Source organism: Stegostoma tigrinum, chromosome 38 (genome assembly GCF_030684315.1).
Source record: "Stegostoma tigrinum isolate sSteTig4 chromosome 38, sSteTig4.hap1, whole genome shotgun sequence".
Classification (NCBI taxonomy): Eukaryota; Metazoa; Chordata; class Chondrichthyes; order Orectolobiformes; family Stegostomatidae; genus Stegostoma; species Stegostoma tigrinum.
Genome location: NC_081391.1, coordinates 20,898,960 through 20,912,110, shown reverse-complemented (window position 1 = coordinate 20,912,110; position 13,151 = coordinate 20,898,960). Strand labels below are relative to the sequence as shown.

The 13,151-nt window shown below is 43.0% G+C and overlaps 2 protein-coding genes across 2 annotated transcripts; both read right to left on the bottom strand.

Moving 5' to 3' along the window:
* Positions 1-353: 353 nt before the first annotated feature.
* LOC125447286 (ferritin, heavy subunit-like) lies at positions 354-3,207 on the bottom strand. Its single transcript, XM_048521592.2, has 4 exons — positions 3,106-3,207; positions 2,136-2,282; positions 1,823-1,948; positions 354-500 (listed from the first exon to the last, which is right to left on the bottom strand). The coding sequence occupies exons 1-4, from the start codon at positions 3,205-3,207 to the stop codon at positions 354-356; spliced, it is 522 nt and encodes a 173-aa protein (XP_048377549.2).
* A 971-nt stretch (positions 3,208-4,178) lies between these two features.
* LOC125447287 (ferritin heavy chain A-like) lies at positions 4,179-5,888 on the bottom strand. Its single transcript, XM_048521593.2, has 4 exons — positions 5,787-5,888; positions 4,892-5,038; positions 4,599-4,724; positions 4,179-4,334 (listed from the first exon to the last, which is right to left on the bottom strand). The coding sequence occupies exons 1-4, from the start codon at positions 5,886-5,888 to the stop codon at positions 4,179-4,181; spliced, it is 531 nt and encodes a 176-aa protein (XP_048377550.2).
* Between the last annotated feature and the right edge of the window lie 7,263 nt (positions 5,889-13,151).

Here is a 13,151-nt window from a genome sequence, read left to right as displayed (position 1 = left end):
CAGATATTGAAGTGAATAGAATTTATACTGTATCAGAGATAATAGGAACTACAGATGCTGGAGAATCCAATAAGATAACAAGGTGTGAAGCTGGATGAACACAGCAGGCCAAGCAGCATCTTAGGAGCAAGAAAGCTGACATTTCGGGCCTATATTGAAGTCTATACTGTATATATTTTCCAGTTAGGTTTGTCCTAATATCCAATAGTCAGATCAGATAGGTAATCATACAGAGAGATATGAAAGCCAGTTCCACAAATATTTTATTTCTCGGCAGAATGAGAGATTGGATAAGTCACAAAGTTCACCAGAACTAGGTCTGTGTATTGGAACAGTTTGTTCTAAAACTCTCATCAGTTCAGGGAGAGCTTGTCAAACAGGTACTCTCCCATGCCATTCTCAGGCCATCCCAGTCTCTTCAGGTTGGTGATGTGATCTCCCAGCTTCTTGATTATCTTCACTTGCTCATCCATGTAGTGCCTCTCCAGGAAGTCACACAGCTGGAGAAAGAAAGCAACACGTTTGAAAATATTGAGGAGAATCTACACAAGAAAATTTAAAGAGCCTTCCCTCAACTAATTCTGGTCAGCAACAACATGGATAGGCATTTCTAGTCCAACAGGATTGAAATTCACCAAGAGGCAAACCACTAATTTTACTTTTGTATCACAAATTCAGATGTCAAAAAAATGTAGAAGAAAAACACATACAACTGATCTAATACTGAATATTGTGTGCGTAAAGCCACCTTCAGTTTTGTGTTTGTTTCAAATCTGTGAGCATTCCCTCCTGCGCTGCCATCCCAAAGTTCCCCAAAGGCTTCAGCTCCATGGAATAATCACTTGCCATTGGGGAGGGCGGGGGGGGGGGGGGGGGGGGGAAGGAATTGATTGAAGCCAATTTTAATTCATGTCCTAAAGCCACAGCCTCACACCCAGTGATGCAGGCCTTGGTTTCAGAATATGCAGGAGGAGCACATTCTCCATTTCTGTCTGAACAGCTCTACACATGGGGCTTCCAATTGGTTTTGTTCAGGATCAGCATAAAAGAGCCAAGCTAAAAAGCAAAGCAAACATTCCCTTCACAGTTCAGCAAGCTGGCTTCTTCCTTATCAGCAAGAAAATTTGCTTTACATGGGGTCTAAAGTCTGAAGAGATTGTAAACTCAGACAACAGAGAGTGCATGGTGTTAGGGTCGGACATTAACAAGAGAGAAATAGTCATCTATCATTATTTAGCCAGAGTAGAGATAAGGGGAACATTCAGGATGGCAACTTAGCTGTCATGTGACCCTGGGGGCAGATGGATAGCTAAGGGAAATGTTCAAGCCTGCACTCAGCACAGAATGGAAAAGAGACCTCACTAAAAGACAGGATTCTATGGGGCTTTACAGGGCCCAAGTGGAACTTACATTTCTCCCTGAGAGAGAGCCTATGATCTGAAGGCATGATCTCAGGTAAGGGCTTAGACAGGAAACCTCTTGGGAGTGAAGCTGTGGAATTCTAGGCTGCAGAGGGCTGTTGAGGATGGTCACATTAACAATAAAAAACCCACTAAAGGAATCAAGATTTAGGTGGATAAGGGTGGAAAGTAAAGTTGATGATTCAGATCAGCCATGATTGGGGATGCCAGAACAAACCTGCTGGGCTGAGTGGCCCACTTCAACACCTTCTAGTTGATGTGAAGGAGCATTCTCAGGTAAAAGATGTTGGTGTAAAGACTGAAAAGCTACATCAGGGAAATACAAATCTTGATATTAACATTCAAACCCAGTCATTTTGATCCAACTTCAATCACGTTTTAAACTAGAATGAGGAACTCACATGAGGGTCAGTGTGGCCAGAGGCGAGTTTGTGCAGATCCAGCAGACTCTGGTTCACATCCTTCTCCATCTGCAGAGCTCTCTGCATTGCCTCCAGACCATTGCCCCACTCATCCTGCTCTGGCTTCTAATGGAAGAGAAAGGGGGTCATTTTCTTAGAGTGAACATTCAATCCAGTGGAAGTGTAAGAGAAAGGCAGGCTAACAGGGCATCAGTATAGAATTGCCATCAACCAACAAAGTTAAATTACTTCAAATCCATATGGAGCGGATTTACTTCTAATCTAGTAGAATAAAAATTGAATTAAACCCAACCTTGATGTCCTGCAGAAGAACTCGGCCTCCACGTTTATTCTGGAATGCCATCAATTTCTCAGCATGTTCCCGTTCCTCAAGGGACTGCTCCTTGAAGAACTCAGCAAAGTGACGCAGGGCAACATCATTCCGGTTAAAGTAAGAGGACTGTGGGAAGAAGAGTGTTAAACAATTCTTATTATCTTTAACTGCTATTTGGTTTCAGACATGGAAAGAAAACAAATGTGTCAAGATCCTGTGCCATTCTAAAGTTGCTGATGGGTAGTTAGGAAGCTCTTCAGAGTCAAACAGAAAGTTGACTTTGAGATGCACTTTTTAACAGAAATTGTTAGAATATGCTTCCCCTTGTCCTGCTGATGGGGAATTGCTTGAACTTCCATTCCTGTTAATAGTGGGACTCACTTCAAGTGAAGAAGCATCTCAGAGTCACTGAATGATCTTACTGTCATAAACTGACCAGTTTCCTCCAGTACAGTGGCAATTGATACTGAGTCCAAACTACTTGAGTTCTTGGATTATAAATTTAAAAAGAAAATCACACCAGTCACAGTAGACTCACATTGCTATTGAATGGCATGTATTCCTTGAGCAAAGCGCTTCAGAATCTTCAAAAGTACATTGACAGCTAGAGGTAAAGAATATAAATGAAGACACGTTCACCATTGCACCAACTACAGTCACCCTATTAACGACCATTCCCTTAAACAATAGTTGAGCGACCTTTGTGTTGTTGAGTAACCTTTGTGTTGTTGATTTGTTACAATAACTGGGCAGAGTAGCCCAGCATTAAACCCCCATAGAAAACAGCTACTGCAAGGAACAGCCCATTGACTCCGTAATAACTTCCACATAAAGTCCTTCACTACTCAAAAGTGTTGCTGTCCCAGCAATCAAGTGAGCTAAAGCCCTTTTATTAATCGTGAGATACTCCAATTTTTCCAAATACACTGGCAAGGAATACAAGGCTCACCATGGAGAGGTAAACATAAGAGGAATAGAGCTCCAGGTTGATCTGCTTGTTAACAGCAGCCTCACAGTCCTTGTGGTAGTTCTGACACACTTGAGAGGCCATCTTCACTATTCCTGCTCACTATCACCTGGACAAGTCTTCAACTGAGCCTCACCAGCACAAGCTTGTATTTATATTCCTGGGAACATCCTGCACCAAGTCAGGGAGGAGGCATCACCAATGATTGACAATGCCAGCTAACCAATCAAATCATCCGTGCACCAATGATCTTAGAAAAAGGAATTTGGTCGGGGCAATGACAGAACAAGATGTTTGGAGGAAATTCATTCTAATGAGGTCCCTGCGTCAGATTCAAACAGCTTGTGCAAATCCCTAAATTGCCATTGTTTGAGTAGATAAGAATGGCCTTTTTCTTTATGTTATAGCTTGAAGTTTGCCCAGGACAATATCTGGTTTCGAAAAGGTTTCAGTCCTGAAACAAATGATTGTGCTCCTGAGGAGCATTTTTTGCCATAGGCACAGCAGACAGGGTGATGGATGTTCATATCAGGACCTACTGTTCGTGTGACACGCCAAAGCAGGCAGGAGACAGATGCCACCAATAGACACAGTCAATCCACACAAACAGAACTGGTAACTGGGGAGTGATACTTGTTTTGGTGAAACAAAAGTGATTTAAAGATGCAACGAACATTCAGCGGTCACACTGCTTTGTCCAAACTGAGGTATCATGGTTACTCAAGGGCCACCCCATTGGTCACCAGAGAGACCAAGACAGCAGCTAATAGGCAAGGCAGCTAAACTGTGTGCAAGTATTTCAAAAGGGAAAAATGGATCACCTTGCCACAACTATTCACCATGTTAAATGTTACTTGTCATTGTCTACTTAACCCACTTGATAGTGGAGATTTTGTGCAAACTCAGAAAAACACAATGTAGCTTTGTATAGTTTATTGCCAGTTGTCACATTTCACAATAGAGATCACATCTCATCTATTTTTAGAAGCAGAAAACTCAGCTTGTCTAGATATCTCCCATTTATACAAAAAAACCACAAGTTTGCTCCCTGCAGTTCAGTCATTCTCCCCCAGGGTGAGCCTGTCAAACAGGTACTCTCCCGTGCCATTGTCAGGGGCTCCCAGTCTCTCCAGGTTGGTGATGTGATCTCCCAGCTTCTTGATCATCTTCACTTGCTCATCCAAGTAGTGCCTCTCCAGGAAGTCACACAGCTGGAAAGCAAAGAAGGGAACTTGTTAAAGCCAACAAGATACAGTTTGCTCAAGAGCTTGGATTCCCATCAGTATGGACACTACTGTTGAGTGACATCATGGAGGTTGCCAAAAACATTCTAGAAAGTGCTCAGATTTGGGAAACATGAGCATTTGAGAGACAGGGTACACAATGTAGATTGAAATCTTGAGGCTAAAAAAAGGGCCAAGTGTCTTATCCATGTTTTAGCCAAAACCCAGATTTAAAACACACCAAGTACTCACATGAGGGTCAGTGTTGCCAGAGGCGAGTTTGTGCAGATCCAGCAGACTCTGGTTCACATCCTGCTCCATCTGCAGAGCTCTCTGCATTGCCTCCAGACCATTGCCCCACTCATCCTGCTCTGGCTTCTGGAGGGAGGCATGAGGCAGATACTTGACTTGCTACAATCATTTTTAAGACAGTTTATGAAGTTTGAATGCATCAAATTACTGTAATAGACCATTGAATTAAATTAGTTCACATCTGAAAATTGGTCAGAATTACTGCTAGATTAGTACAATAAACAAAATCCCACCTTGATGTCCTGCAGGAGGACACAGCCACCACGTTTATTCTGGAATGCCATCAGATTCTCAGCGTGTTCCCGTTCCTCATGGGACTGCTCCTTGAAGAACTCAGCAAAGTGATGCAGGGCAACATCATCCCGGTCAAAGTAAGAGAACTGCAAACAGAAAAAGTAAAGAAAGAGTCATTGCTTCTATTTGAAGATGTCAACTTTCTCAGAAGGGCTTTTTCAATTTTAGAGGCTCCAGTTCCTGGAAGGGAAACACTTCCCTTAAGTCACTAAAAATCTCCACTGAACAGATCAACATCCTTTCCTTCTGCAGTAGAAGGGAAAGGAATAGATTACCTTCATACTCATGGGGTCATGAATATTATTTCATACTTGAATCCAATTATTAATCATTATCCTCATTGTTCCTCCCAGCATATAGATAAGGGAGAAAGATTCCACCTCAGTGAGGAAACCTGCCAACACAGGGCAGTATTCTCAGCACCTAATTTAATTCAATCAATCGAGAATGTTAACTAACAAGGCATTGGCACCAATGAGGGCTAAGGGTAGTGGTTGTGTCCCTACCTCTGGAATAGGAGGCCCAACTCCCAAGCGACTTGCTTAAGAGGCAGGTCATATTATCTCTTGACAGGTTGATTAAGATTTATTCAAGGTAGCAAAACCTGTTACATTGAGGAAGCAAACTATTCAGGTGACACATCAAGGACACCAGACAACAGTTTCAGTAAAATTTTTATAAACTAAAAAGTTAAAAAACTATTCATTTCTCTCACGAACAGAATGGCTACACAAGCACATTCTTGAACATGAATTGACCAAAGCAGAAAAATCCCACCTCCTTAACATAATGTAGCCAACAGTTTTAATTCCAAAACAAATCCACTAGGCTCGCTATGGAGAGGTAAACATAGGAGGAATAGAGCTCCAGGTTGATCTGCTTGTTAACAGCATCCTCACAGTCCTTGTGGTAGTTCTGACACTCTTGAGAGGCCATCTTCACTATTCCTGCTCACTACCACCTGGGCAATTGTAGAACTAAAGCTCTGCCCCAAGTTCTTGTATTTATACTCCTGGGACATTGCACATGCCGACAGGGATGACATCACGAATGATGATTGACAATTCCGGACAGCCAGTCAGGAATCTCCAAGAATCCAGCCACCAACAAACAAGGTAAAGGGGACTGTTGGGGAAAAGTGCTGAAAGACAGAGCCAATCAGAGATTTGAAATACGGACAGTTACAGATCATTATTCTGTGATAAGGGGTCAAGTGGTGAGCAGTCAATGAGAGGATAACGAACTTGTGAGGCCTTGCAATTTTTTTAAAAGTTGGAACAATAGAAGCAACCTGGCTGGGTGTGGCCAGTTCTCAGATCGGGAATTCCAGTCTTTCCGAGGTTTTAGATTCAGCTTGAAGCAGTTGCTGTTGGAGTCTCAACAGGATTGAAGGCTGCAGTTAATGGCTCCTGGCTTCTACTTTCACTGAGCTATCACATCATGGTTTATGTCTCTCTGCTGCTGCTGAATTGCATGTGAGACAATCTACATAGAACATAGAACATTACAGCACAGTACAGGCCCTTCGGCCCTTGACGTTGTGCCGACCTGTCATATCGATCTCAAGCCCATCTAACCTACACTATTCCATGTACGTCCATATGCTTATCCAATGACGACTTAAATGTACCTAAAGTTGGCGAATCTACTACCGTTGCAGGCAAAGCGTTCCATTCCCTGACTACTCTCTGAGTAAAGAAACTACCTCTGACATCTGTCCTATATCTTTCACCCCTCAATTTAAAGCTATGCCCCATCGTGCTCGCCGTCACCATCTTAGGAAAAAGGCTCTCCCTATCCACCCTATCTAACCCTCTGATTATTTTATATGTTTCAATTAAGTCACCTCTCAACCTTCTTCTCTCTAATGAAAACAGCCTCAAGTCCCTCAGCCTTTCCTCGTAAGACCTTCCCTCCATACCAGGCAACATCCTAGTAAATCTCCTCTGCACCCTTTCCAAAGCTTCCACATCCTTCTATAATGCGGTGACTAGAACTGCACGCAATACTCCAACTGCAGCCGCATCAGAATTTTGTACAGATGCAGCATAACCTCTTGGTTCCGGAACTTGATCCCTCTATTAATAAAAGCTAAAACACTGTATACCTTCTTAACAACCCTGTCAACCTGGGTGGCAACTTTCAAGGATCTGTGTACATGGACACCGAGATCTCTCTGCCCATCTACACTACTAAGAATCTTACCATTAGCCCAGTACTTTGCCTTCTGGTTACTCCTACCAAAGTGCATCACCTCACACTTGTCTGCATTAAACTCTATTTGCCACCTCTCAGCCCAGCTCTGCAGCTTATCTATGGCTCTCTGAAACCTACAGCATCCTTCGTCACTATCCACAACTCCACTGACCTTAGTGTCGTCTGCAAATTTACTAACCCATCCTTCTACGCCCTCATCCAGGTCATTTATAAAAATGACAAACAGCAGTGGACCCAACACCGACCCTTGCGGTACACCACTAGTAACTGGTCTCCAGGATGAACATTTCCCATCAACTACCACCCTCTGTCTTCTTTCAGCAAGCCAATTTCTGATCCAAACTGTTATATCTCCCACAATTCCATTCCTCCGCATTTTGTACAATAGCCTTTTGTGGGAAACCTTATCGAATGCCTTGCTGAAATCCATATACACCACATCAAGCGGTTTACTCTCATCTACCTGTTTGGTCACCTTCTCAAAGAACTCAATAAGGTTTGTGAGGCACGACCTTCCCTTCACAAAACCGTGCTGACTATCCCTAATCAATTTAATCTTTTCTAGATGATTATAAATCCTATCTCTTATGACCTTTTCCAACACTTTACCAACAACTGAGGTAAGGCTCACTGGTGTATAATTACCAGGGTTGTCTCTACTCCCCTTCTTGAACAAGGGAACCACATTTGCTATCCTCCAGTCATCTGGCACTATTCCTGTAGACAAAGATGAGTTAAAGATCAAGCCAAAGGCTCGGCAATCTCCTCCCTGGCTTCCCAGAGGATCCTAGGATAAATGCCATCCAGCCCAGGGGACTTATCTATCTTCACCCTCTGTAGGATTTCTAATACCTCTTCCTTGTGAACCTCAATCCCACCTAGTCTAGTAGCCTGTATCTCAGTATTCTCCTCGACAACATTGTCGTTTTCTGGAGTGAGTACTGTTGAAAAATATTCATTTAGTGCTTCCCTTATCTCCTCTGACTCCACACACAACTTACCACTACTATCCTTGATTGGCCCTAATCTTACTTTCGTCATTCTTTTATTCCTTAAATACCTATAGAAAGCCTTAGGGTTTACCCTGAGCCTATCCACCAACAACTTCTCATGTCTCCTCCTGGCTCTTCTGAGCTCTCTCTTTAGGTCTTTCCTGGCTACCTTCTAACCCTCAAGCGCCCTAACTGCGCCTTCACATCTCATCCTAACATAAGCCTTCTTCTTCCTCTTGACCAGAGATTCCACCTCCTTTGTAAACCATGCCTCCCGCGCTCTGCAGCTTCCTCCCTGCCTGACAGGTACATATTTATCTAGGACACACAGGAGTTTTTCCTTGAATAAGCTCCACATTTCTAATGTGCCCATCCCTTGCAGTTTCCTTCCCCATCCTATGCTCCCTAAATCTTTCCTAATCTCATCATAATTGCCTTTCCTCCAGCTATAACTCTTGCCCAGTGGTATACACCTATCCCTTACCACCACTAAAGTAAACATAACAGAATTGTGATCGCTATCACCAAAGTGCTCACCTACTTCCAAATCTAACACCTGGCCAGGCTCATTACCCAGTACCAAATCTAATGTGGCTTCACCCCTTGCTGGCCTATATACATACTGTGTCAGGAAGCCCTCCTGTGCACACTGGACAAAAACTGACCCATCTATAGTACTTGAACTATAGTGTTCCCAGTCAATATTTGGAAAGTTGAAGTCCCCCATGACAACTACCCTGTCTCTCTCACTCCTATCGTGAATCATCTTTGCTATCCTTTCCTCTACATCTTTGGAACTATTCGGAGGCCGATAGAAAACTCCCAACAGGGTGACCTCTCCTTGCCTGTTTCTAACCTCAGCCCATACTACCTCAGTTGACGAGTCCCCAAACATCCTTTCTGCAACTGTAATACTGTCCTTGACCAATAATGCCACACATCCACCCCTTTAACCATCTTCTCTGTTCTTACTGAAACATCTAAATCCCAGAACCTGCAACAACCATTCCTGTCCCTGCTCTATCCATGTCTCCGAAATGGCCACAACATCGAAGTCCCAGGTACTAACCCATGCTGCAAGTTCACCCACCTTATTCCGGACACTCCTGGCGTTGAAGTAGACACACTTCAAACCAACTTCTTGCTTGCCGGTGCCATCTTGCGTCCCTGAAACTTTATCTTGGACCTCCCTACTTTCAATCTTTTCTATACTCGAACTACAATTTTGGTTCCCACCCCCCCTGCTGAATGGGAACCAAAATTGTAGTTCGAGTATAGAAAAGTTTGAGAGTAGGGAGGTCCGAGATAACGTTTCAGGGACGCAAGATGTCACTGGCAAGCAAGAAGTTGGTTTGAAGTGTGTCTACTTCATCGCCAGGAGCGTCCGGAATAAGGTGGGTGAACTTGCAGCATGGGTTAGTACCTGGGACTTCAATGTCGTGGCCATTTCGGAGACATGGAGAGAGACATGGATAGATTTATCTCTGTCTTTGCCTTTTTCGCTGTCTGTGTTTACGGGTTGTTAATATATTGGAACAATTAATTAGTAAAAGTTACTGTATCTATTATTCTGTTGAAATTTTGCAATAGAGTTAAGCTGTTCTAATTTTTTTGTTGTATTTTAACTGTAGTGTTTGAATAAATTCTGATTTGCTTACTGTTGAGCAGTCTGACTAATGAAGTTGCATCTCGAACACAGCACTTTAACATTTGCCTTTATAATAAGAAAAGAGCTAGGTTCGAGGCTACTTTAAAATAATTTGAGGGGGTTTGGTCTATAACACTAAGTCATGAATTCACTTTTTAAAAAAATGTGGCTCCCAACACTGGAACCTGTGGAATTCCACTACAAACCTCCCCCCATTCCCAAGAACATCCATTAGCCGTTTCCTTCTGTTTCCAGTCACTCAGCCAACCCCATATCTATGTCACGCTCGTGCCTTTTATTGCAGGAGCTTTAACATTGTTCATAAGTTTGTTGCGGCTTTGCATAAAATGCCTTTTGATTGTCCACGTAGGCCACACTGACAGCAATCCTCTTGCTTACATCTTCAAAAAAAAACTCCTGCCGGTCAGTTAAATGTGATTTTCCGGTAGGAGATACATGCCGGATCTCCTCAAATGAACTGCATTTGCATGTGTGACCATGAGGCAATTTTCAGCTGCTATCTCCGGTACTTACTGTCACACACCGCACAGTATCATTGACAGAAGTGGGTAAGACTCTACTCTTTCATCTATTCATTTAGAAACCAAATGAAAGCCTGATGCTGCTGGACAGCGTGACTAGACTTTGTAGCTGAATCTCAGAGTTCATAATTATTGCCCCTATTAATTCCCAAATTCAAAACTATTTCTCAAACAGATTTAAAAGATTTCCCCCAGGTCAACCTGGATTGCCATTTCCAAGTAAAACCTGTATACGTTGCTGACGTTGGCTTTGTTCAAATAGAAGCCAACATTCCGCTCTCAGAGCTTCACAACTTTGGAGCGGAATGAGTTTGTAACTAAGACCTCTCCTCCCGAGCATAATCTATTCCACATTCCCATTCCATGGTTCCCTGCTAAGAACTCTGTTTTAAAGTATTTAAGAAAGTGACCTGCAGATGAAAGGCTGCTTATGAATCAAGATGGAGGGTGATGGGTGATAGGATGGGCAGGAGGAAGGATGTGAAATGTCGAATGAGAGGAAAGTGCTCTGAACCCAACTCCACTTTCTTTGCTATTCACGCAGCAAGTCTTACCGCCAGGAAATTCAAAGAAAACTACAGCCAGGGCCTAGTTTGCCTTTCTGCAAATTGAGTATGGAAGATCTCAGCGTGATGCCCTAATGATTGTTAGTTGAGCCTTTTTGGTGTTATTTGACATGGGTGGTATAGGAGTGGATGGATGATGAACAACAATTGATAGCATGTTAACAAAGTGTGAAGCTGGATGAACACAGCAGGCCAAGCAGCACCTCAGGAGCACAAAAGCTGATGCTTCGGGCCTAGACCCTTCATCAGAGAGTAATACTATTACAGATGTAATACTAGCTTGCGTTTTTTAAAAGCAAAAAGCCATAAAAGCAGGGGGTCTATGTTCAATTCCTGCCTCAAGCAACTGTGTGTTTTGAGTTTGCTTGTTCTCCCTATGTGTGCTTCTTCCAGGTGTTCCAGTTTCCTCCAAAGACCTGCAGGTTAAGTAGATCACCCATGCTAAATTGACCATGCGTCCAGGGAAGTGTAGGCTAGGTGGATGAGGCACAAGAAACAAGGTTACATGGATAGGATAGGGGTGATTATGTGGGGGATGCTTCTTGAAGTGGCACTTTGGACTTGGGGGTGAGGGCCTGTTTCTATAATGTCACGAGGAGCCCCTTTGCAGGAATGATGATGCAGCTCTTCCATGAAAAAAAATTGAGCTTTATACAATTTGTTTAAGGAACAATGACACCAACCTGGCCAGATAGTGAAGTAAATGGAATTTATGCTGTCGACATTTTCCAGTTTAGTTTCTGGTTAGCTAATACTGAGATTGTATGATGTAATGAACCAAAGATCAAAGCCAGTTCAATAAAATGTTTTATTCCTGTGCAGAATGACAGGACAAATCAAAATCTTCTACAAAATTCAGTCACACAGAACAGTTTGTTCTAAAACCCTGCTCAGCTGAGTGTGAACCTGTCAAACACGTACTCTCCCATGCCATTGTCAGGGGCTCCCAGTCTCCTCAGGTTGGCGATGTGATCTCCCAGCTTCTTGATCATCTTTGATAATGGGAACTGCAGATGCTGGAGAATCCAAGATAATAAAATGTGAGGCTGGATGAACACAGCAGGCCCAGCAGCATCTCAGGAGCACAAAAGCTGACGTTCTTGATCATCTTCACTTGCTCATCCAAGTAGTGCCTCTCCAGGAAGTCACATGTTAAGGTTGAGGAGAATCTACACAAGAAAAATTCAAGGAGCCTTCCCTCAACTGATCCTGGGCAGCACTAACATGGGTAGACATTTCTAGCTCAAATATAATTGAAATTTACAAAGAGCAAAAAAAAAACACTGATTTTACTTTTGTTTCACAAACCAGGATGCAAAAAAAAAAGCACAAGGAAACATACAACTGGTCTAATGCTGAATATTGTTTAAGCCACCTTCATGTTTACATCTGTTTAAAAAAATCTAATCACTCCCTCCTGCACTGCCATCCTAAAGTTTTCCCCAGTAAAGCTTCATCACCATGGGATAAGCACTTTCCCCTGTCCTTCCTCCCCAAGGGTAAGAATTGATTAAAGCCAGTTTAATTGGTGTCTGAAAGCCACAGCCTCACACCCATTGATACAGGCCTCAGTTTCAGAATAAGCAGGAGGAGCACTTTCTCTATTTCTGTCTGCACAGCTCTACACATGGTCTTCCAATTGATCTTGATCAGGATCAGCATAAAACCAAAGAAACAAACACACACCTCAGTTCAGCAAGTTGGCATTTTCCTTATCAGCAAGGAAACTTGCTTTATCTGGGGTCTGAAGTCTGGAGAGATTGTACACTCAGACACAATAGAGAGCTCATGGTGTTGGGGTCAGACATTAACGAGAGAGAGCGCGAGAGAGAGATAGTCATCTATTATTTATCCAGATTAGAGATAAGAGAAACATTGTTGATGGCAACTCAGTGTCATGTGACTGTGGAGACAGATGGATAGTTAAGGGAAATTGTCAATCCTGCACTCAGCACAGAAAAGGAGACCTCACTGAAACACAGGATTCTATGGGGCTTTACAGGGTCCAAGTGGAACGTTCATTTCTCCGTGAGAGAGAGTGTATGATCCAAAGGCATGATCTCAGGCAAGGGGTTAGACAGGAAATTGTTGGGAGTGAATCTGTGGAATTCTTGGCAGCAGAGGGATGGGTCACATCAAAAAAAAAACAACCACAAAGGGAATCAAAATTTAGGTGGGCAAGTCTGGAAAGAAGTTGAGGATTTAGATACCCATGATTGGAGACGGCATAACAG